Genomic DNA, 23,307 nt, shown 5'->3' on the forward strand with positions numbered 1-23,307 from the left:
CTAATACAGGCTTAGCATGAGACTTGGGGGCTAGTAAAATGATCGAGCTTGTAAATTAATCGAACTACTATATTACTCGAACTAGTAAATTTCATAGAGTTCTGGTAAATTAATGGAACTAATCATTCCCATCAGTGATTGACTAAGCTATATTATGATCGACACTGCAATGCAATGAGCAATCGCATACACAATCTTCACAATTTTAACCAAACGGCATCAATGGACAACGAAAAAATGAGTGGCTCTGGATGCTTCCCACCACGGTAACACTCCTTTCCCGGGTGGTCTCGTTTCAGCCAAATAATACCTCTGCGTGCACCCCTATGCCTGAGGAAAACCAAAGTAGGGGTAGAAACATTTATCACATCTTGTACCTTGTAGTACTAGCCGGTGTGGCTTCGGAGTGTAGACGGGAGCAAGGAGGAGAAATAAGAGGGCAGAAGGGGAAGCTTGCACAGTGACCATACACCAGATCTATCCCCATCTCTTCCCCATCAAGAGCAAAGAGGGCAAAAACCAGGGCGACAGCACCTCCTTCGTTTGTAGCGACGGCAAAGCGACAGGCCGCTATCGAAGGTATGGTCCATGACTAATGCATCATCATCGGTTGCTGGTCCACCCCCTCCATGTGCTCTCCTTCATTTCTTTGTGTTGCTTTCGTGGTGACAGGCGACGCTGTCGGATACCAGGATGCGTCGGACTCACAGGCGAAGATTCGTGCGCGCGGATGGCCAGCAAAGCCGGACGCCATCGGTGGCCGTCGCAAGCAGCTTCTCCATGTTCGAGATGAAAGAGATCGTCTCCAACTGGCCTGAATCTAGGAAAGATTGTGTAAGAGACATTAACCTAGGATGTTTCTTAGATCTGCCAGATATCAACACACTAGATTGTTACCATTCTGCTTGGTGTAGCACTCGAGCAGATGTGGCTCATCGCACCTTGAAAATAAGCGACGGTCTAGTTGTGAAAGTGACTAACGACAACGTGGAGAATGTGTTCGGGATGCCCAAAGGAGGGCATAGGATTAATCATTTGGGGAGGAAAGCACACATCCCAATCCCTAGACAGGTTAGGCAAATATTGCGTCTAAGGCCGTCAGCACCAAAAGTGCCGGTTGGTTTGCTTAAGGATGTACTAGGTGCCCTGGTCTAGGAGGAGATGAGCCCACATGAAGTGGCATCGACTAGAGTGGCGTACACTCTGCTCCTCGGAGCAAGGATGATTGCCACAACTGACAAGCTTCCCCAGGTTCCGGCTGAGCTTCTGAACTGTGTGGTGGAGCCAGTTCTGATAGGGACTTACGATTTCAATCAGTACATCCTGGACATGGCATTTGCCGGTGCTCAGTTAGTGCAAGACACTCTGGCCAGGAACTGTGGCACAGTCATCCTACTTGGATGCCCTGTATTCTTGCAGGTGACTTTACATATAGCACTTTTGATTTGCTGGGAAATGATGCCTAACACAAACTCTAGCTTCATACGGACTAACTAAATTGAAACAAAACTACACACAGATTGTGTATGCCGATTGGAAAGACTACAGGTATCCAGCACTCAGTCGGACTGTGATGCCGCGGATGATGGCATATAGCTCCGACTTGTTCAAGATATTCAACAACGATGACCTAGTGTCGGTCTCGGATATCAAGTACTATGGACGAGTCAGGGTAAGAATTATCCATGCATACTGTGTTCAATTGACTCGGATGAGATGGCTGAAATGGCTAACAATGATAGTTCTGAAATACAGGATAGGCAGCTCGAAGAGAATGACCTGCCACGTTTGGCTGGAGCTTACGGAGACTCCGAAGAAGCAGAAGCAGCGGATGCCACCATCATGGCGCCAGAAGAAGGAAGTGTCTATGACTGAAGATGCAGAAGGTTCTACTCTGTAGCCATTAATCAAAATTCTGCATGACATATGATCAACTTGATCTGCCAATGAAATTGTTACCTCTTTTTGCAGCTTGCGACGCTTGTGAAGGAGGTGGTCGACGAGCAGAGGCAGGTCAAAGCAGCTTGCGACCAGGAGCTGCGTCTGGAGGTGCAGAAACTGACGGTGGCTCTGGTGAGAGTGACAGCGACATTAGATTCTGCTGGTGAAAGACTTTCTACTAAACTCATGGAGGCGGGCCAGAGACTAATTATGGGTAACTGATCCTGTGCTGCTGATTGAGCAGTGCCAGTTAAATTAGTACTAAATATTATGTTTTTATTATAACCCTCAGAGTGCACAGCCGTGGATGAGGGTGCATCACACCCAGCTGATGCTGACGGCTCAAGTGACATGGTTGTTCCAGGTTAGACTTTGCCCAAACCCTGATTGCATTTTGATTGTCATGTGCTACTGTCTATAAGATAGCTAACATAAGAGAATACATGGTTTCAGACCTAAACGTGGCTCCTGTGAAGCCTGGAATAAGGATCAGTTCACCTCGCCGTGAAGCCTTAAGGGCCACGGGTAAGCACTTTGTGACCATAGGTCATGCTAGCCATGTTTTCATTTGACCTGATGAGACCTACAAATCAAATGTGAACTGACGCATTTTACTACTGTGGCAGGGCTTAATATGGTCATGCTAGCCGTGTTTTCATTTGACCTGATGAGACCTACAAATCAAATTTGAACTGACGCATTTTACTACTGTGGCAGGGCTTAGAGTTGACGACTACAATACATGCACGGCTGGTGTTCTAGGTGAATTGTTTGAGATCCCCCCCCCCCCCATCGTGTGGCTACCGGTTGTGTTTTTTCTTACAGTTGCATTATATCGAAACATGTCAATGCATCGCAGTTGCGACGCCGCCACATGGCTCGGGAGGGTCGATTTCGGTTTCCAGGAGGGGCACAAGTGAGATAACCTAACATCATACTTGGTTCATAACTGAATGACAGCTTTCTGTTGGTTACTTGCTGAGCTACTCCATCCCTACTGTTTTCATTTCAGACAGACTCATCATCAGGCTTCCAATAAACAGGGCCAGACAGCTGACTCTGACACCAGCAGCCAACGTATCTGGTATAACCATTACTAGCTCATGCAGAACATGGTTTAATTAATAATTTGCAAATACCCTGAGTTGTAGGATAAATGTCTGACCTGTGAACCATTTCAAAGGGCCTTCATTGGAAGACAACCCGTCGGGCGATCCAATGGTTCCGAACAGCAAGGTGGCTGCATGTGTCTGCAAGTTCATTTCAAAGCTTAAGGCAAGGGTGAAGAGAACCAGGATCAGAGAAGGTGTTATTTCATACTTACAAAAGATACAATGACATGAATGAATAGTTATTTCCTGCTCATGTATATGACGCTGGAACAGGGAAACAAGCTTTGGAGAGGAGTGCGGCCATCCCACCCGGGTTTGCTGACAGTCAGGGAGAATCACATCCTGACATTAGTACCGAAGAAAGGCTGAAAGAGTGCAGAATCATAGGTAGAAAACATCCATCGGACTACTTCATCCGTACCCTTGGTGAGTACATTATAATAGTACCAGCTAGGAGTAAGCTTGTGAACATGAGAATGCTCGTGGGGTGAACCTGGTGAATGGAATTCTTGTGTGCGTGCAGGTCTAAGGGGCGAAAACAACAGGACTGCGACAGTGGCGGCTACACAGGCCGCTCCCGTGTATGACGAATCCCCTGCGACAAGGAGGCGTGTGGAATATGCTACGAGCTCTGCCTACAGTAGCGACACCGACTCTGAACATGATTCCAGCGACGCAGTGGATAGTGAGGGAGATTTGGAGGACAACATCAACAATCACTTCGGCTGGCCGTCACTTTCGCCGCCAAGGCCGAAGAAGGTCGTGTTCAATCACGTGGCGGCGCAAACACCTAGATCCTTGGGTCTTAGCTACGCATCAGCTCCTCACAACCATTGGCAGCATATGCAGAGATGTTGACTTGCCCAATGTCAGTTCAGTCCAAGTAAGCACCCAAACCACCGCCGTTGCCGGACTGCCTATCAGACTCCAGCTTTAAATTACTATTGAATGAACTGACAAAATTCATGCTTGCTCTAATAGGGTTTGGCTGAGCTTGTCACAACCGAGCCAGCTTGACATTAGAGGGAGGCGGCTAAAGCAGCAGTTCGGCGATGGCGGTGTACTTGACTTCGACGGTTGTGACGGTATAGTCAGATGTGTCAACGACATGACCGCTAAGATGTATGCTTCCGAAGGTTTGTGATGTGGAAAACATGTGCTACCACCAACATGGGCGGTGAGTTCCCATGCTGTACATTGAGTGTTGATGAATTACGTTAGAACACTCGTTTTTTAAGTCCACTATAAATCAAGAATTACTGAAATAAAACCTGAATATCTTGCATTGGGCAAGTGAATGTTCTGCGGGGAGGGGAGTTCACCAGAAGGCAGGGCATGCAGGACCAGTTCACCGGGACGCACATTCCCTACGCAGTAGAGGACTGCTCGCAGGTTCGTCCGCTACTGATGAATTGCCACCATTATTCCCCCGATCCATACTTCATAAACTAATCTAGACAACAGCTGACACGTAAACGCAGATCATGGCTCCCGCTTACCTAGAATATGGGTGGTGCGTGTACTCCTTCGATAGCTTTGAGCGTCACCTGCACATCCTGGACCCGCATCTTGCAAATGATGGCTACGATGCAATGGAGAACAAGCATGTACAGTACATCAACCAACTGTTGAGGGGATTCGAGCTATCTGTTCAGGAATACTTCGATGGCTGGGCCATCGACACATCTTCGTGGGTCGTGACATTCTGTCACCAGAGGACCTTAGGGGTGCCGAAGTAAGCCTCTTAAGTTGTAGCAATTCTAGTAGGTATAGGACGTCCGAAAAAGGGTTGAGCCGGTTTAACAAATTGTTTTTCTGCATACAGGAATGACACTGGATTCCATATGGTTCACTACTTGCGTGCTCTGGACCCAAGATACGAGACTCCTCCACTAAGCGAGGTCATAGAACTCGTGCTTGGCGAAAAAATGTCGACCTAAGTAGAAATGCTTTCGGATGTGTGACTTGCTACCTTACATGTGCAGGCTGGGATCATGCGACTGCGTAGGGAGATGTTCTGGATGGTGCTAACTATGGAATCGAACACGGAGAGGCTGCTAGGGTTCTTCCGGAACTGCATGAATCTCTGAATCAGTGAGCAGTCCAGAGCTCAAGCTTGCAGATCAGGCCTTCAAACAGGTGTTGCATTTGGCTGCTCGGCTCATGCTGTATCCAACTACCTATTTGCTTAGTCCGTATAATGTACTTAATTAAGACCCTGGTGGTGGACCCGCCATGTGAACTCCTGTGTGGGTTTGTTGCTGCTTTCACCTTCCATGGTGTGCAGCCTGTTTGTGTTTAAATCGGTACTAGTATGAACTATCCTGTGATGGACCAAGTTTAATCTAGCAACGTTAGTTAAGCTTGCTTAATTATTTAGGAATCACAAAATACAGCATTTAATTATCATACCGATAGTTCATCGACTTAGCAAACTATGGTGAATCATAACAAGGACATGGAAGAACATGGAACAGCAAGAAGCTAGAATATACACAGTCCTACAGTTGAATTCAACTATAAGGGGAACTTTTAGGATAGGGCGTGTGAGGTACTGACCTTGACCGGGAGCTCCTTTACTTCAGATCTCGCTGACACCTTCATCCTCGACGGCCCCTGTATGCTAGGTTACAACCTGTTTTATGACAATTATATTCTCATTCGTCCAACATTGGTTATGACATTCATGCTGGTGTCAAGCATGTTTAAAAAAAATGGGTGTGCATTCATCAGGTGTAATATAATTAAGTTTCTTAAATCTGAAACTACGTTTAGGACTATTTCACATTTTGAACTTCAGAGTGATGGCCGTCCTAAGAGTTGGAACTTCGGAGTGATGAAATTCAATGTAAAAAAAACTTAGTCGGCCAGGGCGCATTCCACGAAACAAACAGAATAATGGGCGTCCAAATCATACGACTGCCAGCTCCTACAAGTCATGATAGCAGATCTTCTACCTGTACAAGCTGGCGTACTCAACTCTCTTTGTGGCAGTGCAAGGCAGTGTTGCCTGGTTCCCTTCAAGCTGAAGAACGTCCGTCAGGACTTGCACACGCTCAGCAGCAAACATAGATTGAATGAGACAACAATAATGCTGAGCACTTAAATTGGCACAGCATTGCCAGGATTGGAAATGATGCAGGATTGCAAATCATGAATGAAGGAGACAAAACATGAACTTTCACCTAACTGAATGAACACCTGAAAGCGGCTCCGTCCATGTTGTTCATCATGTGGAACATGGCCACGCCGGACTCACTACAGCAGACGTGGCAGAATAATAAACTCCAGATCGGAAGTACAATGTCGGCGGGGGGGGGGGGGGGGGGGGTGATTATATATATACCAAGTTAGGATATGTACCTCAAAATGTTTGGGAAGACGAAGTTTCGGCTCCAGCCGGAGCGTTCCGTGTGCCACTACTGGAAGTATGACTCGAAACAGTCAAACAAAGCCTCGTGCAACTTCTCGATGACATACTCATGCCTCGCAATCCTGGTTGTTCGGTCGACATCTGAACAGCAAGGATCTAATGCATGAATGACTCGGACCTTCATGTCCCAGGCATAGCATGTCCACCCGTTGTCCGGTATCGATGGCGCGAGGAACTAAAAATTCGAAAACAATGAGCACGACCGTCTAGATATTTGCCGGTACAAGGACAGTCCAGTACAATCTAGACATACCAGTCTGGCGGCGGCCGTGTGGAATCTCCCTTTAGTACCACCTAATTGTGTATGGATCGATCTTAGCTGTGGAGCCTTCACTTCACACAGGACGTTGCTCTGGCGATATGAAGAGTTAGGCATCAAAATTCGGTTAGGGTACTTACCGCAAAGTCTGGCTCAATAATCAGCCGCCAGTAGGCTCCGTTAGTGGCATCAATCTGTCCTATTCGACGGCAAATTATTGAGCAAACCTCATGGTCGAGGATTGCATCGCCAGCCAGCTGTTGCTCGAGTGTGATGCCTGCTATGCTGATGAACCTTGGATGACGATGTATAAGCCAGTTGCTGGTTTGACATGAAAATAAACAAAAGGGTTATTTACTCCTTCCTAGCTTGGCCTAGTCCGTCACATGGCCCTTGTGAATTCAACTGGGAAATTTTACGAACCTGTCGTAGCACGGGGCTTTGACACCGGGGATGCGCGGGCACCCCCTTTTTGGTACGGCAGTGGGCGACTGGGATCGCTCCGGCGATCGCCGGCGGGGCCAATGCGAAGCGCGCCAACACACAATGAACACGAGCGCGCGTTTTTATCCAGGTTCGGGCCACCCGGAGGTGTAAAACCCTACGTCCTGCTTATCTGAGCTTGTATTGACAGGAGAACAAGTGCTTACAGGTTGTCGGGGGGAGCCCCCGGGTGCTCTCTTTTTGGCTAAGTGCCCTTTGCTACTTTGGCTACTGTTAGTGTGGTACTACGAGTTGGTCCAGCCCTTTGACCGTTGGCGGGGGTCCTCCCTTTATAGCCAAGGGGATACCACAGGTGCCACGGTGCATGGTTTACAAGTGGCGAGCAGGGAGCTCGGGCAGCTCCTCGGTGCGCTGGCATACATGCAAGAATACTAGCCCTGTAACTAGGGGTCTAAAGGTCTAAAAACTACTCTTGAGCAGTCACTGTTTGCTTGACTTGACGGGGAATCCCCTTTCTGTCGGTTCATTAAATGCGCCGTGCGCCTCACTCCTTGTCCTGACGAACCCTGCTCATAGGGTGCCTGCCGCGCGCCCACGTGGCGTCGCGGTTCTGCTTGCTCGGTCCCGCTCTCGCAACGAAAACCTGCGCCCGGGAACGCCCCTCCCGGCAAGTAGCCTCCCGGGAGGCGCCAAGGCGGAAATTCTCCCCCGAAGCCCCGCTAGTCCTGCCAGGCGGGTAGCTTGCTGGACAGCTTACACTGCCGCCCGAGGTGTGATCCTCCCGGGGAGCAGGCGAGGTGACCCACACGTCGTGCAACGGTGGTACCCCGGGTGCCACGGGTGCGATAGAACCTCTCGGGTTCAGCCGGTGACAAGCTACGGAACCATGTCCTCATCACGTTCCCGGCTAGGGGGGAACATGTTTTCACTTTATGTTTACCGTGCGTTGGGATGTCGATTATTCCAGTGAATTTTAGGTCAAGTAATGGGACAAGTTTGTCCAGCATGTCACCGTACATAACCTCCTTCCCAACCAACGCCGTGTCCTCGTACTGCAGCATTAGGAGGCCGCTGACCGTCTCCGCGAATGCTCTTGTGGCTGACCTCGGTGATGAGCAGCTTCTCTTCTTCTTCTCGGCAGGTCGTGGAGGAATAGGTGTGCTCAGCTTGAAATTCTTCGACAACTCTGGTATAGCTAAGGAATCACACACACCATCGATGTTGAGATCGAAGCTAGGGATTTCAATGTCACCTGATCCTGGAACTAGCCATGCAGTAAGCTCGAATCAGTTATACCGTGCATGGAATAAAAGAAGATTCGTTTATGACATTACCGTGTGAGGACATTGGTGCTGTCGGCTCCGGATCCTTGCGTTTCACCTTTCTAACGGGGGTCTCGTACGCAGAGGGGGATTTGGTTGCAGAATCTTTGGTCCTGCATGCTACAACCAGAAACAAGACCTCAGCACTAGAACTCTATAAGATCTGTTGACCTGTCAAAGAACTACATGAGTACACTTGCTGAACTTGGGCCTTCGTTCCAATCGGCTGCTAGGCCAGTAATCAGCTGTCGCCCACAGGTTCGGCGCTCTTCAATTAAACACATACCAGGCGATCAGGTAAAATCGAGGATCACCAAAACCAAGACATGATGACGAATTATAGACACTCTCACCTTCTGAAGTGAGTCGGCGGTCAAGGAGGCATGGGTCGATCCCCCGAACACGGCAGCATATGCATTGTTCCTGCATCAGGGCTACAAGTTTGTCCGCAAACCGACACTGTCGGTCGTAATGGCCAGCTTTCTGTTGGGCTATTAGCTGAAGACCGTGCGCATTGTGCTCTCGTAGGGCAATAAACAATGGGTCCTTCGCCTACAATGGACGCAGCAGTAGCATGTCAATGAGAGTATACAACCAATTAATTGCAAAATTATACCAACCATATCTGTGCATGAGATACCATTAGGAAAGTAGGCATCAACTTAGATCGTAGACTTACTAACGATGGGTATGTTTTCGTCAGGTATGCAGACTGGCTAAATGTCTGAGCGGGGGCTGCAGTTGGTGTGCTAGCGTCTTCAAGACACGGTAGCTTCTGACTGGACATCCCACTGAGCATGGCTGCAGGAGTGGAGGACGAAGACCTATTTTCAATATGACGTACTTCTGGTGACTTGGAGTGCGAGATCCATTTTCTCATTTTCCCAGAGGCGCCCTTCAAAGCTACAATCCCTGCCGGAGATGGGTCTGGTATATGCACGTCAGGGTTCTCGTAATTGAACCTCGTGTAGCAAACGAAGCGGCACAGCTGCGCCAACGAAAACATGGTTATTGAGCAAGTATGTTGCACAGGATGCTTGCAGGGGCTCTGCTGTCGTGTTGGTTAAATGCTTACAGGGGCGGCGGCGTATGATGTTGATGCCTTGCTTGGACCCCTTGCGAAGAGGATCATCCTTTTGATTACCTCCAGTGTGAACAAGGAAACGCGTGGCAGGAAATCATGCTTCAAATTTATTAGGCCCAGGTCAAGGTTGTCCAGCAGAAAAATCTGCAACAAATAACGTGCCGTGAAGAACCACAATTATAGCAAAAGACAACATTTAGAAAACGTAAAGAGAGCCACGCGATACCTGCAAAAATAAATGACAACCATACAGATGAAAGGTGTCGGAATTTTCTTGCATTCCACATTGGACCTTCTTGCAAGCAAGAAACACCTGATCTAAGGCATGTTCTGCCCAGTTAAACCTCGCAATATCGTCGGCAGAACGGATGGCGCCCCAGTAATCTATAGCGGCGTAGTCATGCTTCGTGCTAGGAGCTATCATATGACCCATATAAAAGATTACAGCAACTATCTTGAAACAATGTTTCTCCAGACTGCTAGAGTTCTCGTTTATATCCTTCATGAGAAATGATTGTACCGTGCTGAGGCTATGCACGCCACCGCCTCGATCCATCCCTAGTGCACTAGTTATGAACTTAATTGACTCGTCGGGGGCTACACTCTCCGGGCCTGTGATTACACGGGGGCCGTGGGGGATGCCCATGACTTTGTGCATGTCAGCGCCCACATCTTAAGCTGACGTCCATCCAGCAAAATTATGCTTCTCTCCTCCACATTTACTCTACACATTATCCAGTAATTGCATTTCAAGTCTAGTTTCTTAATGGGTGGCGCAACTAGCATGCCGCCGAACTCTATTTCCTCTACAAGGAATCGCTTGTACTCACTGAAAGTTTCAGTGACAGCACGTACAATACCGGGTAACAGTCGGGAAGTAAGAACATAACCAGATTTCTTTGACGACGACGAGTCTGCGGCACTCTCTCCTTCGGAACTGGTCCACCCAACATCTCCTTCCTCGCTGCTCATGGTTCAGCAACAACTCATGGACGTGTCCTATAGAGAACAGGGCAACCTTAAATTAGTATGCTTCAATCTCGAATTGAGCGGGTAAATCAACTAGGAGGGACATAATAAAATCCCAAGATCATCAGGAGTCGCGTTGTAACCAAGATTACCTGGTGTGCGAGGGGAGCAGCTCCGCAGAGATGGATGACTTGACTGAGCAGACTATGCGATGAGCAAGGTGGGCTGTAATGAACAAAATTGGACGCCTCGGCTCCAAATTTCGAATTCAGGAGTGGGAGGGGGGGGGGGAGAGAGAGATATGACGAGCAGGGAACAGAATTCAAACGGTACACCAACTCACCAAAAAATTCGATGTGTCAGAGATAAATGAATGGCCAAAATCATCAGGCATGGGACACAAGCATTAAATCTAATTCGCGAAGATAATCCATGAACAATCCACTAATCACGACACGTCACGTTTCTGCGGGGACTGCTACACAGCTACAAGGATCTACGAAATTATTAAGAGCCAACTAAACTTGCCTCAGGGGACCCATTAGGGTTAATCTAAAACGGGGACATCTTGGAACAGATCTGGATTACTAGTACGGCAAGTACCAAGGCAAGCAGTTTAGCGATACCGGACTCTATCTTCTTCAGATCTGAAGCAACAGCACGGAAAAATGAAGAATCCAAACCGATGTTAGCTCCGCCTGGGACTGCTGAAGCACCGAATAAGGACGCCAAGAAAAGCCCGTACTCGTCCTCCCACTTGTAGAAATCGCAATCGCCGCGGGTTCCCTTGATGTCCTGCAAAAATCCCTTGATATAAGCACAGATCGAGAAACCGCTATGCAGTGGTCGAACACTGGCCATACTCACGCTGTGATGAGGGCACTTGTAGAACCTCCGGTCCCGATTGGCAGCAGTGCCGGCGATGAAGGTTACAACGCGGGCGCGGGCACAGAAAGGGCACATAATCAAGGGGTAGAGCGGCTGCGGGTGCCCATGGCCGCCGGATGATGATGCGTGCGACATGGAGATGAATTTGGGTGGGGGGGGGGGGATCGGCAGGGAGAGGAGGAAGGGGATCGCCAGAGAGAGGGTGGAGCTGAACAGTAACTGCGGGTGGTGTGCTGAGCCACGGGGGAGGGGTGTGGTAGGTGGGCGCATCCTTTACTGACGCACAGTGCCCCCTGACAATATGTTCCTGTGCCACTGTTGGGAAATACATCAGTGCTCGCTCCATACGGTTTGGTATATATAAAGCCAGGTGGAAAGCAACGCGAATCTCAACGTGCATTGTGTGGTACAGATATCAGGAGCGGTCCATACCGTGTGCAGTTACTCATTTTCCGCACTGGTGCACCCTACACTGTACTGTATACAGACAAACACCACCCCACATTATGCATATGGAACTACAGCAGTAGGAGTAGTATGTTCTGTAAAGAGTAGTTAAAAAACAGAGTTTGATAGCTTAAGCCATGACCCAAGATTGGGGCAGCGAGAATCTGCATCGGTACACCGTGCTAGTAGCAGTAGTAGGAGTATTTTCCGGTCAGGATCGGCGTGAAAATGGAACAGAGATCGATAACAAATCTGCTCCGGTGCAGGGGCAACTTTTCCCCTCGCCGAGCTGCTGCCATTGCCATGCGTCCCTGGGAGCTTTCGTGGGTAAACTAAGTACAGGCGGAAAGCATGGGGTCTCTGCTGCTGCGTCTGCCCGGCTTTTGGCGCGGTCGTTGATCTCTCTTGGCTCCAGGATCATGATGCTAATCGTTAATTATTGGGCGGTTTCAGGGGGTTCACAACTTGAGAACGGATTGGCCAGTTCAGGCGAAACAATGAGCAGATTACCATTGGGAGCTGAGAGGCCACGTGATTGGCACCAAGTTCCTGCTCTTCTGATCTTCCATAACTCTTTGTCCAAATGAAATTCTTGGGTTGCTAATTACTGATGACACATGGAGGACACCGTATTCTGAAGGTCCACAGACAAGGTAACTTCAGCCATTTTACTTGCGTGGAAACCATGTCTGGTGACTCTTTCCACAGTGGACGAATGAAAGACCCCGGATTGGAATGCAGTCATCTCAAGTTCCCAACTGGAGAGAGCCTAGCAGCCATGCATCATCCATTCCTGGCCGGTCAAAATGGCAGAGAAGAACGGACATGTGATTGGTTTTGCCGCTGAGATCAGCTGTTATCTCCATGTCTGTACTGAGATCTCGCGGTCCGTTCGGCGTCCTCCGGTTGCAGCTGACTTGTTGCTCGGAAAGGCTGGCACTACAAGTGCTATATATCTTCTTGACCAGTACAGCCCGGATGCATAGAACAGTCAAAAGAAAAAGATCGAGTTACCACTAGGCTATACAACATTTGCTTACAAGAAATTAGGCTATTTTAAGACTGTTTTGTTTTTTGAAAAGGAGCAGTTATAGCGTTTCTAAACTGTTTCAGGCTTTCAGCATCTGGCCTGGTGCATGATTCTCTTCTGCAGAAAATGACCAGGAGATCAATTTAATCATATTTCTCTCTTCTTTTTAGTCTTTTACCAAGTAAGATGTGTTCTTGGTTCTTTGAACAACGGGCAAGTCCAAATGCAACTAGCTGGGCTAATCGATCCTACGTGTCATCCGGGGTGGCAAATTTTGCGTGTGTGAAATCATAATGTATGTTCTGTGCCACGCTGGGGTGACATGTATGCTCGATTAGCCCGAGCAAGATGCATTTAGACTTATCTGAACACTTAAGCTAAGGTTACAGATTAGTCGGTTGCATTTTGCAAATTCATGGTAAATTGTTTCGGTAACCCAAGTTTATATATGTACGAGATAGTTACCTCAGTCTAAAAAAAAGTAAAAAATACACGCCACCAAGTTGGAGATTGGGGCAGGTCTCTCTCTCTACATCTTCTCTGCCATGGAATTCCTCACATGCTTAAATACTGGCATTCTCAGACCTCAGTACCCTTTTCCCCGAAGGGTATTGCTTGTATGCATGGTGTGCCCTTGTATTCCCCCCTCGGCCCTCCTTCGTTTTGCGAGAGCAGCGAGCGAGAAAAGCGGAGACACTGACCATCCTAAGATTCCTGTGCAAGCACTTTATTCTCTTCCACCCACACACGTATTTATTCGAAGCTTACTCTTGCCCGCACACAACGACTGATGTGTTTTCAAGCCCTCCATCTTTTAACTTGCTCTCTTCTTGAATCACTCGCACACGGGCTGCGATTAGCAGTAGGAGTAGTAGCATCGCATTGGTTCTTCTTCTCGCTTTGCTTCCGAAGCCAGTAAGCTGCAGCATTAGTGTTTACCAGCCTCTGTCCTCCAAAACAGAATCCAGATTTTGTTCTCATCCTCATCAATCCCCCGCCCCCCGAGTCCTCTCTCTCTCTCCGCACTCTTCTTTCCATCAAATCACAATCTTTGTCTAGAGAGTACTGCTAGGAAAACCGAACAGTGTCCGCGTTGTCTCCATCCCCTTCTTCCTTCCTTCCTTCCTTGGCCCCAATCGACCGGCCGGCCATTTCCGCAGCAACCAGCAGCAGCTTCCTCGGCTGCATGAGTGTCGTTCCCCTGAAGAAAGGAAGGGAACAATGAGAGATGGCTGCAATTCCACCAAGAAGAGCAAGGTGAGTGCCCCCTGACTGATAATGCTCTCTCTGTCTCCCCCCATTCTTTCGCTCACTCTCTCCCTCCCCGTGCTGAGTAAGTCAGTGCTCATGGTTGTCCCACATTGTTGTGTTGATGCGAACCTGTAGCTGTCGTGGTCCAAGAGCTTGGTGAGGAAGTGGTTCAACATCAGGAGCAAGGCCCATGACTTCCACGCCGACGACGCGTCTGCGCTCGGCAGGAGAGGCGAGTTCCATTAATTTCCTCTGTCTCTTTCGCGTCTCTTGCTTCCTCCACTGCTCGTCTCGTCTCTCCCTGAGCTTGCTTAACCTGTGCGAAGCAGTGAACATAGTAATTCCTCGGATGTTTTCTTTCCAAATGTTTTTCTGACAAAATTCTTGGTCTCATTGCAGCAGGAGGAGGAGGCGACGAGGATGAGTGGACCAGGGGCAGCAGCTTCACCAGGAGAGAGCCTGGCACCGCCAAGAAGAGCAAGACGGGTGAGCAAATACCGCAATGCACACAACTTCTTCTTTTAATCTGGATTGTATTGTGGCATGGCATCCTCTGATTCCAACAATGGCGATGGCGCAGAGAGGTCGTCGAGGAGGAGCCGCGAGCACCCAAGGCGGGGCAAGATCGACCTCGACGCCGCGGAGGCGACCGTGACGCTGGACTACAGGTTCGCTGCCGATTGGTTCCCCATTCCATTCCTGCCTGCGTCATTAAATTCCCTCTCATGTGCTCTTCAAACAAAAAATGTACTGTAGGATCTTTGTTGCTACGTGGAATGTAGGCGGCCGATCCCCTCCCAACGGCATGAGCCTCGAGGACTGGCTCCACGCCGCGCCGCCCGCCGACATCTACGTCCTCGGGTAATCATCATCATCTCCCCTCTGTTCTCTCGATCGCATCTCTGAATTCCAATATTCCATCCATTTCTGAATTGATGCCGTGTTGGTGTCGAATTCAGGTTTCAGGAGATAGTGCCGCTGAACGCCGGGAACGTGCTGGGGACGGAGGACAACGGGCCGGCGAGGAGGTGGGTGTCGCTGATCAGGAGGACGCTGAACGACCCCAGCGGCAGCGGCGGCGGCGGCGGCAGCGGGAGCTTCCGGACGCCGTCGCCTTCGCCGGCGCCGCCGGACCCGATGGCGGAGGTGGACGACGACTTCGAGGGGGGCGGCCTATCGCGGCGGCACAACAACAGCGCGTCCGCCGCCTTCCTCCAGCACCGCCGCTCCTTCCAGTTCCAGCCCGGGCTCAGCCGGAGCTTGAGGATGGACGGCGATGTCGAAACCCTCGCGGCGCAGCCCAGGCTGGAGCGCCGCTACAGCGTCTGCGACCGGGCGATCTACGGCTCCCGACGGCCCAGCGATTACGAGGCCAACTGCCGGTGGGGCGGCTCCTCGGACGACGAGAATAACACCGGGGAGTCGCCGAGCACGGTGTACTCGCCCATGTCGTACGGGTACGGGCATGCGCCGTCTCTGGACGACAGCCATAGATCAGCTGGTCACACTACTAGGTACTTCTGAACTCTGAAGTTTCATTTTTTTCAGCTGGGGTGCATTTTGTTTCTATTAGATGTATAGTGGATAATTTGTGTGGAAATTGGATGCGCAGATACTGCCTGGTTGCAAGCAAGCAGATGGTGGGACTGTTTCTGATGATTTGGGCCCGGAAGGACATAAGGGATGACATTAGAAACCTCAAGGTTTCTTGTGTTGGGAGAGGATTGATGGGCTACCTTGGGAATAAGGTTAGGCACCTGCTGGTTCTTCTGTTATCTGGATAGTGTTTCATTTCTGTAACGCTTTACTGAATTTGATTACAAACAAGAAGCATTGTTAGCGCTTAGGGATTCAACGGTAAAGGATTTGTTTTCCAGGGTTCGATTTCGATTAGCATGACATTGCACCAAACAAGCTTCTGCTTCGTCTGCAGCCACCTGACATCAGGGCAGAAGGAAGGCGACGAGATGCGGAGGAACTCTGATGTGCTTGAAATCCTCAGGAAGACCAGGTTCCCAATGGTTTATGGCCAGTATGAGCGTTCACCGGAAACTATATTAGAGCATGAGTAAGCAAAGAACCTGGGAATGAACTCCTAAAGCCTGTTTTCATGTGCATTTGCTGTGATATTGGGCCCCTTAATGCGTCTTTTCTTTCAGTCGAATCATCTGGCTCGGGGACCTAAATTACCGAATCGCGCTTTCCTATCGATTAGTGAAGGCACTAGTGGAGATGCGCAATTGGAAAGCATTGCTGGATAAAGATCAGGTGAGAGCCTGTAAACCTTCTTCAACACATGTTTGTTTATGAAAGCAGTAAAATTCTTGTGTCACAGGCAATCAGTGCTTTTGTCTTGTCATTCTTTTACTTTAAGTGTTGCAAGATTTCTGTAGGTGGGCAGAAGCCCTAGAGCCCACATTGTTCTCAAATTCTCATTATGAAGATGATTAAGAAACAATGTACGGTCCCAGTGACATGTAAACCTGATACCTGATACTTGCAGCTAAGGATTGAGCAAAGAGGCGGACGGGTATTTGTCGGCTGGAAGGAGGGGAGAATATACTTCCCGCCAACATACAAATACTCGAACAATTCTGACAAGTATGCTGGGGATGACATGAACCAGAAGGAAAAGAGGAGGACTCCTGCATGGTAAGTTGTACTATTGACTATTGTGCCAGATATTTGCCGGATTATGTACAGTTTAAGTAGACTTAATAATCTTGCCAAACAGGTGTGATCGCATTTTATGGTACGGAAGGGGCCTCGGTCAACTGTCATATGTTCGCGGCGAATCTCGGTTTTCAGATCATAGGCCGGTCTACAGCGTCTTCAGTGCAGAAGTGGAGTCGATCAATCACAGCCGAATACAAAAAATGAGTTGCTCGAGCTCGCAACTGGACATCGGAGAACTACTGCCCTACTCTTATGGATATACCGACATCAATCCATATGGATACACCGATCTGAATTTCTACTGAAAGGATTAAGAACTTCATCATCCTCTGAATGTTCAGTCCTGTAAGCAGCGATAGAAAGGTATGGTTTGGAGAGTTGTCTTAGTTCCAACTTCCAAGGTAAAGTTCATGTGTTTCACAAGTACTGACTCTTTTTTTCCTATGACAGGGTACATTGTTGACGGAGATAGCACCGGACTTACTGGAAATAAAAAGCTTAAGCTTCTGATAAATTGGTCAGTGCCATTGGTATGTCTTGATCAATACAGTTGATTTGCTAAGCACATAAGAGCTCACCGAATTTATCAAAATCAGAGATTTATACATTGGGTATCTCAAGAAATGCACCAAGTGCTTGGCTAGTTCACAGGAATCAACTGATTGACACAAGGTACAGTTATGATCCACTTGATGTAGAATATTTCTGGTGAATATAATAAGCCATTAACTCTAATTATCTTCTCTCTCTTTTTTCAGACAAGGACGATGTTGTCTGATGAGGACTCTGCACAAAGTTATAGACTGCAGTTAGTGGGCATGGACTCAAATTATTTCACTGAATTCAAAGCTAACAAGGGGCCTGCATGGCACACTTGAGTGGTTCGTTTCTTGATCAAATAGTACAACGATCCAATCGTATGTCCAGGAGATTTTGGCCACCCCTGCAAAGATACTAGTACTGACGACATCGGAAAGCGCGCACCAATTTCCCCCCTTCGTATCTATACATTGTTGGCAACATATTTTCTCCTTTCCTCCATCCTACCCCCTCCCCTGTTTTCAGACAGTAACGACAAGTTCATAGTAGCAGTAGTCCTTTGCACATTTTACTTCCCTGTGTGCGATTTCAAAGCTCCAGGAAGAAAAAGATCGGTCATGAGTTCCTGCATTGCTTTGCTCATATCATTTCCATGGATGGAAAAGGGGTGTGTGTGACTGTGTGTGTAGGCCATCATCATTGTTCATGCTCTGTTCCATGAGCGTTGTCTGAATCAACTGAGATGACGAAAAGGCTAGCTGTCACATTTTTGCCACCAGCCTTCAGCTCTGCAGGGGAAACTCTGCAGTGCTCCACACTGTTCTTGGCAAGAAAAGCCAACAAATGTATGTGTTGAATCGGATTTGGGGAGACGTTTTATATTGTTGTTTGCGGTTTGTGGCATGCATGCGGGCCCGCCACCATGGCGAGGTCTAGCGAGGAATCATTTTGCTGGTACATGATGGGCTGATATTGAGTTGAGTGCAACCTGAAGATGATCTACAGATGGTTTCAGAGTCCTGGCTACTGTGTTGTGTATCATTCAGTGGTTTCCGTTCTGGGAGGTCAGAGGGATCATCGGCTAGATGCACTGCGGATAGTTTCAGATACTGCTTCCTGAAGCAAATCATTGCCCGTTGCAGCTGGAGAAAGGGGAGCACGTCCATACGAGACGAAAGGAATAAAGAGTTTGGATTTAACGAAACTAACTTAAGATGTTGTTAGATTTTTTTATAAACATAGTCGAGAAGTTTAATGTACAATCAGGCAAGACCATCTTATATTTTGGAACAAATGAAGTAGGATCGAAGACTGAAAGAAGATGATTTTAGCCTCTCTTTTTTGACAGAAGATGATTTTAGCCTTCTTATATGAAGAGTTCCACTTTCACATACCCCTCAGACTACTAGTCGGCGACTAGGGCTAGATTCACGGTTTCACCACTTGACCTATGAAACCGGGTAAGCCTCAACCCCTCCCCAGCCTTTCCAAAACAGTTCAAATTAATCACTCCCGTTTCAGATCTAAATAGGAAAGCTTTTGGTATCAAATGTGTCTTCTTCTTTTTTTTTGCACAGACATCAAATTTTATAGTTTTTCGCATGAAAATTTACATGCACACGGAATACTTGGATATTGACATACTCCCTCCATCCAACAAAGGATGTCTTAACTTTGACTAAATTTGAATGCATCTATACACTAAGCCATGTCTAGATACATCCAAATTTTGACAAACTTTTGACATCTTTTGTTGGACGGAGAGAATATGCGTTTTTTGTGATTTTTTCTGACAACACGGAAACAATTACTCCACCATGTGCTCCTGTGTGCACATCCGAATTTCCATTTATACAACTTAAAATAATGATGACCTGACACTCAAAAGGAGCGAGCTAAAGGAAATGACAGCCATCTTTCACCTTCTATTTTGGTGGGCCGTGAATTTTACTAAATTCACATCATCAAAGAAGGTAGCAAATGATCGATCTGTCTTAGGCTCGTAAGCTAGCTAACCTTTCAGTAGGTGTTTTTCACTAGACCACTTCGGTAATTAAAAAAGTCATTTCCTATAGGTTTGTGAAATTTAGTTCTTTAACATAAAACCCCAATATTTTGTTTTCCGCAATCACACGTCAGCCATGTGTGCGAAAGCATCCCAGGAAAACTGTCTTCTCTCATGTGTTTTTGCGTTAACAAGACAATAAACTATGTTACGTAGTACAGTATACAGTACTAGGTTATCTTCTTGCCAAAAAGTTTATCTTCTAGTGTTATATCTTGTATTCCCTACGTCTCATATTAAGTGAAGTGACGAATTATCGCTTGTATCTAGACACATTTAGATATAGATATATTCATATTTGAACAAATTGAGTCACTTAACATGGGACGAAGGGAGTAATAATTAATATTTGAAATCTAGTATAGTGGAAACAATGATGTATTTTCTGTAAATCGCACACCCTTTTTTGGTTTCAACAATCAGCTTATGTGACACGGTTAAGAGAAAGTCCGACATCAAAACCGCTGTACATACCTTGCAACTTTTACTTGAGCCACCCATCAAATCTGCACCATTCCTCGTTTGGAAAAGAAAAAAAGGAAACAAATGTGTGAATTCCCCTTTGGTTGAGACGTTATTTTACGTTCCATTGGGTGGATTCAAATTTAGACTTTTGTTAACTATTTCTGAGGGAAGTTATTGTTACTGCGAAATTCCTACGTGCCGCTGTCCGATCCGAACGGTGGCCTCGAAAGCCTGGGACGAATGAATCTCAGTCATGAGTACGTACTCAGTATGGGTTAAAATGACTGGCGTTGCACCAGCTAGCCCTTTGGTTTTTGAAGTGCCCGAGTGAAAACCAAAGCACGCACAACACGAGAAGACAAGACTGCTGGGGGAGAGAGAGAGGGGGGGGGGGGGGGGGGGGGGGGGTACGTGCAGCCTCAGCATCGGAACAGCGAACAGCCTCGGCATGAGCAGATCGATGGGCCCAAAACAAGGGACGCAAGGAAGGAACCGAGATTTTCCCACACGCGTCGTACGACATCGACTTTTGCATGCAGCTTCTGGCCGGTTGATTGTCTGCGCGCGCGTCTCTGGTTCTCTCTGCCATTGGACAGAGTGCCAGTGTGTGGTACTAGCACGATAATGCACGCAGCCAAGTGTAGCATTGTAACGTCTACTTGGTTCGATCAGCACGTTCTGGGTCCCAATAACGCACTGGCTATATATCGCTGCTGATGCGGTATTCAACAAGTAAACAGTAGTACTGCTATCCAACCCATTTTTCACGTTCATACGTGGAATAAACGATGTCTCAATTTTGAATAAATTTGAATGCTCACGTCTAGATACATTTAAATTTTGACAAACTTGAGACATTTTTTGTTGGTAGCGGGAAGAGTACGTGTATAGGAACTACTACTGTGCAAGAGGGTTCGACAGGGGCCACATCATTCATTCATTCATTCATTGAACACTTCTCAATGGATCGATGCACGTAGGAGTATGTGCGTACGACTACGACATGGGCATGGGGGCGAGGAGGGAAGTGACATCGCCCTTTGCTTCTCCAACACATGGTCGTGCAAGCACCATCAACCGATTGTCGATCGACAACCGACGCATGCATGTATGCAGTGACCGGCCGGGCTGGCGACCTGAAAATGAATTGGAGTTGGACACATCTGCAGGCTGCCACGTACGTACGTCATGTGGCGCAGATCTCGAACAGGAACGAGCTAGTACCCGCTGGTCAAGTCGGAAAGATTATCGTTTACAACAGCAAAGCAAGAGACCGACCGACCTCGCGCCCGATTTAGCAAGAACGAACGCCGGGAAGTTGGGCGTGATAGATGAATTTATGAATATGCATGCATGGTCGATCGCTAGCAGCTGCAAATGGACGATGCCACACCTTTTTGCGTCATCGAGCGATCTCTGCATGCATGGAGCTAAAGTTTTAAAAGCGCGCTAGCTGCACTAGCAATAGGACCAAAAGCATGGATGGATGCGTGAATGACAACACGAAGATCGATCAAGGTAGACAAAATCGAGACCATGCATGTCTCGTCAAATCGATCTCGCCACACTTGTCGTTTAAGCAAGGCTTGTTTGTTTTTTACTGCATGCAAAGTGTGGCATTATCATATCATTCAAAGCTAGCCAGTCGACTCGCATGCACGTACGTACGCCATATCTGGCTCAAAGTTTAGTCGGTCGATCACTTGATTATAATTGCACCGTGCGTCACCTCAGGACACAGAAGAGGACATGGGTGTACAGGAGGAGAGAATCGATCTGGAGCTAGCTAGCAAAGCTTTGGCCAGGAGTATAGCAAGCAACCAACACGTCAACCTAGGTAGGTAGCTTTTGCTTTGGAACCGGGAGAAAAAATTAATAAGAAATTGTGTCGGAGATGTTTTTTTGCTGGTGAAGGGGGCGAGAGACTTTTGTTGCCTTTGGAAATGCATGCCATTTATTCTTGCGTGGAGAACACTGCAGAAGTAGCTGCCAGAACTGAAGTGAGAGCAGAACTAGCATCACACTCCATTAAAGTGTGTGTGCAAAGTCTGACTTCGACACAGCCAGCAGACACATGCAATGTGACATGCATGACGTGTGCATGCGTACGTACTTGTGTTATGAACACAAAAAAAAAAAAACGATTCTTCCTTGTTGGCTTGACAAAAAACGTATAGACAAAGATGTCTATATGTACCTCAGGTGTCACGTACGATCGAGTGAATCGATCGATGTGCGCGCATGCATCGATTTCACGCCATTTTGTTATCTAGCTTTTGAACTTTTGCTACCCTGCATGCATGCCGCCAGTTGGATCAACGTACGTACGAGATTGCAGCTCGTGACCGGTCTGTCTCCATCGATCACCTATCTATCACGTTACATGCGTACCTGTGAGCGACCGTTCGATCCATGAACCGATCGGTCAAGTCACTACGCACACAGGCGCCAAAGCTATAGCTCCCGCGTGTGGCTCATTGATGTGTACGAATGCTATGCACGTTCTTTTTTAAGTGAAACGAATGCATGTTAGTACGTTGATCGCCTTCTGTGAGCATTTCTGCCACGGCACCATTTTTTTCTTTTTTGAATCACTTCTGGGCCACGGCACTTGAACGCCGGCGCCGGACGTACGGCCCAGCCAAACCGAACCGAACCCATCGGGCAGCGCGAGCGAGCACACAATCCGCGCCGCAAAGCGTCTCACCTTTCTTTCTTTTTTGAGACAAAGCATCTCATCTTTTCTTGGATCCATCACGCGGCTGGAGCCTGACCAGCCCAACCCACTCGGCCTCGGAAGGGCCGTAATCTTGGAAAAGGCGATCGTACGTACCGGGCCGTACGATGCTTCCGGCCCGTGTCGCGCTCTCACGGTCCGTTGCGGCAACGAGTCACACGACGGCTCACAACTTCTGCGTTTTACCCTTTTTTACCTTTTCCGTGTGAAGACCGGGCACGTACGCATGTGAGCCGGAGTTCACACGATTCGCACCAACCACACACGCGAAATTTAGCTTCTAGGTTCAATTCTTGGGGCAACTAATGCTCCCCAGGGGCCAGGGCTGGCTATTGAACTTGACGTTCATTGCGAGGAGATCCGGCCGATCAGATAGGACATACAATCGAGATGAAATATGGTTGGTGTGGAACCATTTGGTAGTGCTGTACTCCACTGTACAATTTTCTTTCTTCTTTTTGCGAGATGGAATCTTTGCAATTTATAGCGTATACACGGAAGTGGTAAGTTCGATCGGGATCCTAAAATGTCTTCATTGCCTATCTTGGAGTTCATGGTCTGGGATATGGGCCAGAGAACGGTAGCTGAAAAAGTTGGGTAAACCATTGCTCCTCTTTTAAACCAAGTCTGGCTATGGCGAGTGG

General features: G+C 47.9%; 1 protein-coding gene across 3 annotated transcripts; it reads left to right on the top strand.

Moving 5' to 3' along the window:
* The first annotated feature begins 13,425 nt into the window (after nt 1-13,425).
* LOC104581874 (type I inositol polyphosphate 5-phosphatase 4) lies at nt 13,426-18,160 on the top strand. Of its 3 annotated transcripts, XM_014900524.2 has the most exons (14): nt 13,426-14,186; nt 14,316-14,412; nt 14,580-14,666; nt 14,761-14,848; nt 14,937-15,041; nt 15,140-15,694; nt 15,793-15,928; nt 16,058-16,248; nt 16,340-16,448; nt 16,684-16,832; nt 16,915-17,219; nt 17,307-17,373; nt 17,453-17,528; nt 17,615-18,160. In XM_014900524.2, exons 1-11 carry the CDS (start codon nt 14,151-14,153, stop codon nt 17,159-17,161), a joined length of 1,800 nt encoding a protein of 599 aa, XP_014756010.1. In that variant the 5' UTR covers nt 13,426-14,150; the 3' UTR covers nt 17,162-17,219; nt 17,307-17,373; nt 17,453-17,528; nt 17,615-18,160. The 3 variants fall into 3 exon arrangements, with proteins under 3 accessions (XP_014756010.1, XP_014756007.1, XP_014756011.1); XM_014900521.2 differs by having other exon boundaries at nt 17,307-17,528; XM_014900525.2 differs by having other exon boundaries at nt 14,583-14,666; nt 17,307-17,528.
* The last annotated feature ends 5,147 nt before the right edge of the window (nt 18,161-23,307 follow it).

Source organism: Brachypodium distachyon, chromosome 1, assembly GCF_000005505.3.
Source record: "Brachypodium distachyon strain Bd21 chromosome 1, Brachypodium_distachyon_v3.0, whole genome shotgun sequence".
Lineage (NCBI taxonomy): Eukaryota > Viridiplantae > Streptophyta > Magnoliopsida > Poales > Poaceae > Brachypodium > Brachypodium distachyon.